General features: G+C 48.7%; 1 protein-coding gene across 1 annotated transcript; it reads left to right on the top strand.

The window, feature by feature from the left end:
- Nucleotides 1-906, top strand: LOC120667585. The gene is made up of 2 exons (XM_039947631.1): nucleotides 1-282; nucleotides 364-906. The coding sequence occupies exons 1-2, from the start codon at nucleotides 1-3 to the stop codon at nucleotides 904-906; spliced, it is 825 nt and encodes a 274-aa protein (XP_039803565.1).
- The last annotated feature ends 3,768 nt before the right edge of the window (nucleotides 907-4,674 follow it).

The raw sequence follows: 4,674 nt of genomic DNA, 5'->3' as shown, positions 1-4,674 counted from the left end.
ATGGCTCCAATTGCTGATGTTTTTTATGACTTGATTGCTCTAGTCAATGATGGTAGCAAGCCTGATAAGGTTTTCAAGGACAAGGATGTGAACTTTGTGGCCAAAGCCCTTAAGGAGTACTGTGGGGAGATAGTTAGCCCAACTCAGGTGTACAACCACCTGAGGAAGTGGAGGCAGAAGTGGTCTAAGGTGGCCAAGCTGAAGGACCTTAGTGGAGCTTTATGGGATAGTGATGCCAATGCTATCATGCTTGACCATGACCACTTTCTTGGTCACTGCAAGGTTGCAACCTATATACCTTAGTTCATACAATGCTGTTTTGAAACCACTTGTCTAAACCTACATGTATGTACCCAACTGCAGGACCATCCCAAAGATGCAGAGTTCTTGAACTGCCCTATTAGGTTCTACACTGATATGGAGGCCATTTTTAGCCATTCACAGGCCACTAGGAAGTGGGCACTTGGGTCTGGTGAAGCCTTAGGGCAGAACCAGTCTAAAACTGTTATGGTGAAGGAGGAAGGGCCTTCTATGACCCAACCATTTCCTAGCAAAGCCCACTTTGATGTTGGAGAGGGTAGCAAAACCATGGAGGTGCCTTCCACAACTGTGGGTGGCAAGAGGAACAGGGTGAATTTCACTGAGGATAAGGTGATTATGTTGATTAACATGTCTGATGCAGTCAACAATGTGGCTAATGCTCTTAGGGAGACTGGTCTTGCTCATGTTGATGCTAACCTATATCTTGCTGCAATGGACATGCCTGGCTTTCCTGAGGAGGCACTTATTGTTGCCTACACCTTCCGCCTAGACAACAAGGCCCAAGGCAGGGGCTTTGTGAACATGAGTGATGCCCATAGGACCCTTTGGCTTGGGACCTTCCTGGCCAAGAACTACTGTATGTAGTTCCACTACATGGTCTTACTGGACAGGAGGGGGTTGAATGTTGAGAAGTATAGTTCCTCCACCCCCTCACCCACTCTCTCTTCTTTTGACTATAGCCGGGGTTCTTTTGCTGTAGACCTTTTGTGCAATCTAGGTTGAGCTTATCACACCTGACCTTTTGTTGATGTTAGCTTGGGAGGGTGGCTAACCATTTGAGCCCTTGGTTGTTGGGCTGGAACATTTCATTGTAAGAACCTATTTGTGTAGCCTCTGTTGGCTACTGTGGTAACCTTATATTATCATGTGGCCTTGATTGCTCATATGCTTTTCATTTGATTACCTGGCCTATGATGCTACATACACCAATCTGAGTTGCATTTGCTGTTGATGTGTTGTATTGCAGCTGAGGCCCTTGTTTACTTGTGCTTTCTTTACTTATGTGCTTCCTTTACTTCTGTGCTTTCCTTTGTGCCTATGATGACATAATTGCTACTTTGGCAAATGTTAATGTGGATGATCTTTAACTTGTGAGGTACTAGGCATATGTTCAAAATTATGTTGTTTCCATCATGTTTTCATTATTGTCATCGAACCATGGGACACATCCATGCCCAATGGAACTGTTATCCACCAAAGATGACTTTGATGGCTGGGCTGGATGGATCCCATGGTTTCATGGCCTTGATGACCTTCAATCTGTCCAGTTTGGCTTGCTACGTATGTTCCTTATGCTCCAAGTTAAAAGATCACATGAAATAGCAATTATATCTGAGGCAAATCATTACTATTTCATTGAGGCTAAGTGCTTTAATCAGCTGATGCTTGTATGGTTCAATTGATATATGTTGTTGTAATGATCTTTCAATCTCTTGATCATTCTGTATTGATCTATGTCCATCTTTACTGTCAATCTTCCTCTTTTAATTTCGCTGATGATGACACAATTGATGGATGCATTTGTTAGCTACATGTGCTATTGCTTCCTATGCTGGGATGCACACCTGTGTGATGCCTGACTATGTTCCAGATGGACCTGTTCTTCTTTCCTTCCTTCTTTAATTGTACCTTGTAGCCAGCAATGACATGGATTGAAATTAAATTAGCCTGAGGCTAATTGCTTTACTCAGCTGATGCTTGTATGGTTCATTATTTCGTAATGCAGTTGTAAACTCTTGCTCATTCTTTTGTATTCATCTAATAGGCCGAACACAGCCAGCTGCCAAACACGTTCTCAGTTTGGCAATTGGGGTAGTTGGCCTCTAGCCCGGCTGCCAAAATGGGTCGCAAACACGATCTCGCCTGGGCCGGGCTCATCTCGTACAGGGACACAAACAAGGTGCATTGCACCATCTGGGCTAGGCCAACCCAGGCCTGGGCTAGTAGGGCAGGCCGAGCCCCAGCGGTACAGGGTCGCAAACACGCCCTAAATCTATATATCTAGCGCCTTCCACACCAGGAATCCTATCCATCTTCCGTTAGAATTTTAGTGGACATATCTTCTACTGTTTGAGATCTGTGCATCATATAGGATTGTATCTGATACACACTAGGGGGAGCAAACATGCGCGTAGCGGGCGGAAGTGGAGCAAACAGACAGCATGAGGTGGACACGTGTCGCACCATGAGTGGAGGGGGTGGTTGAGAAGTTAAACAAGTTCGTAACTTCAAATCATATTTTCTCTCGAACCATGAATCCGATTTACATTCCGTTTGAACCAAAATATTCTTTAGAATTAATGGAACAAAACAAGATCCAATATGTTTTTTTTATTTTTTTATTTTAGAATTTCAACATTTCAACATACTATCATAACATTTTGAATAGGTCATTTCAACATATGTAGTATACTATTTCAACATTTATTCTAAAAATGTTGAATTGGTTTATCCAAAGTGTAGGATTAGTCTTTTCAGAATGTTGAATCAATTCGAAAAAAATGTTGCAGATGGTAATACCTGAATTAGAACAGAAAAATAGAAAGAAGCAAAGCACAGCAAATCAGAGGGATCGATAGCTTGCATCTCCGCTTCTGCACGTTGTTCGTTGCACTCTGGCCCCCTGTTTTGTGCTAGCTGCATGCAATTAGGGTGACAGCAGTCCTCCTGCAGCTGCGCTGGGCCAGTCATATATTAATTGGGCCTTGGACTTTAAAGATATCACATCTATCTGTCTTCCGGAAGACATATAGGAAGCCCCCTTCCACACCCACCTCTATCATCTCTTTCCTCTCTCGCGCGCGCGTCTTCCACCTCGTTCTCCTCGCCTACCGTACCCACCGCTAGAGCCGAACACGCCGCCGGGGGCGAGGTCCAGCGCGGCCGCGAGAGGAGCGAGGACCGGCACGACCGCGGGAGCCGTCGTTGCCGCCAAGGATCTGTCGTCGTCGCGGGAGGCCATCCGCATCAGTCGAGAAGGATGCCGCCGGAGCACGCGCGAAGGCTGGGACGTCGGGGAGGCTGCTGCGCCTCTGAGGCAGGAGGCCGCCGTGCCTCCGAGGCACTAACTCCTGCTCTCCCGATTCCTCCTCGTCGTGTCGCCGCACCCACTCCCAATGAGGAAGCTGCAGGCGAGCCCTTCCTGCGCCGCCCGCGCATCCGAGGAGGGTGAGCCCCTCCCGTGTTCCGCACCATCGGCCTCGACAGCTGCCGCAGCACGACACGGACCTTGGGATCTCCGTGGGCGCAAGCCGAGGCCGCCGCCATCGGTGGCGCAGAGCATGGCCACAATCGCAACTCGAACTCCGTCGAGAGGAGGTCCCAAGTGTGGATGAGCTACAGATCCTCTGCGCCACCGAGGCCGGATCTGTAGCTCACCGAGAATGTCAAGGTCGGTGCTCATCCACACCGGGAGGCCGCCCCACGGCCCAGATTGTCACGGCCCACGGGCCGACCGAGCCGCGCATGTGTTACTGTAGCATCGCGGCTACTGTAGCATCGCGGTACAGTCTTTTTAATCCTAAATTGAAAACAGTGAGGGAGCCAAATCAGCTTAAATAGCCGGTCCCTGGGAAGCTAGTAACTCCGGTTCGAACTTTTTGCGCGAAGCGAGAACGAAAGCACAAGAGAGTTATTTAGCAGGTGTGATTTACTCAACGTGTATAGTAGATCTTAGCCGTTATTCCGAATCGGGTCGTTACAGGGGTATCAGAGCCATACTCTCGCGGTTTCACGCCACGTAGCCACCGGCATGTGTGGACGGACACACACATGGGCTGCTGATAGTGAACCCACGGACGTGGCATATGGGATCGTTAGCACTAGACGTATGGGACGTGGCCAAGAGAGAAGATTTTGCTCCTTTGTTCCGTATGGGTAAGCTGGTTCGACGGGGACGTCGAATCCTAACGGGGGAGATTGTCACGGCCCACGGGCCGACTGAGCCGCGCGGGGGTACTGTAGTGCACGGCTACTGTTGCGTCGTGGCACAGCCTTCTTAGTCCCAAACTGGAAACGGTGAGGGAGCCGAACTAATTTAAATAGCCGGTCTCTGAGAAGCTAGTAACTCCGGTTCGAATTTTTTGCACGAAACGAGAATGAAAGCGCAAGAGAGTTATTTAGCAGGTGAGATTTACTCAACGTGTAGAGTAGATCTTAGCCGTTATTTCGGGCCGGATTACACAGATGCCACGCAACGAGGCCGGGGGTGGGGCACGCCGGAGTTCTCGGCCGACGGAGCTGCTGGTCTCGGTGAAGCAGAGGAGTGGAGCGGGAGGGAGAAAGGAAAGGGGAAGGTGACAGTTGGGTGATGTTACATGTTGTTGGAGTGCAGCGTTTTTTGCTTACAGATCG

Source organism: Panicum virgatum, chromosome 3N, assembly GCF_016808335.1.
Source record: "Panicum virgatum strain AP13 chromosome 3N, P.virgatum_v5, whole genome shotgun sequence".
In the NCBI taxonomy this organism is placed as follows: Eukaryota; Viridiplantae; Streptophyta; class Magnoliopsida; order Poales; family Poaceae; genus Panicum; species Panicum virgatum.
This window is presented reverse-complemented; position numbering and strand designations above follow the sequence as displayed.

Coding starts and splice junctions, on each gene's coding strand:
- LOC120667585 (XM_039947631.1), top strand. CDS start 1: ATGGCTCCAATTGCTGATGTTTTTTATGACTTGATTGCTCTAGTCAAT. Junction 283..363: donor ACTTTCTTGGTCACTGCAAG/GTTGCAACCTAT, acceptor ACCCAACTGCAG/GACCATCCCAAAGATGCAGA.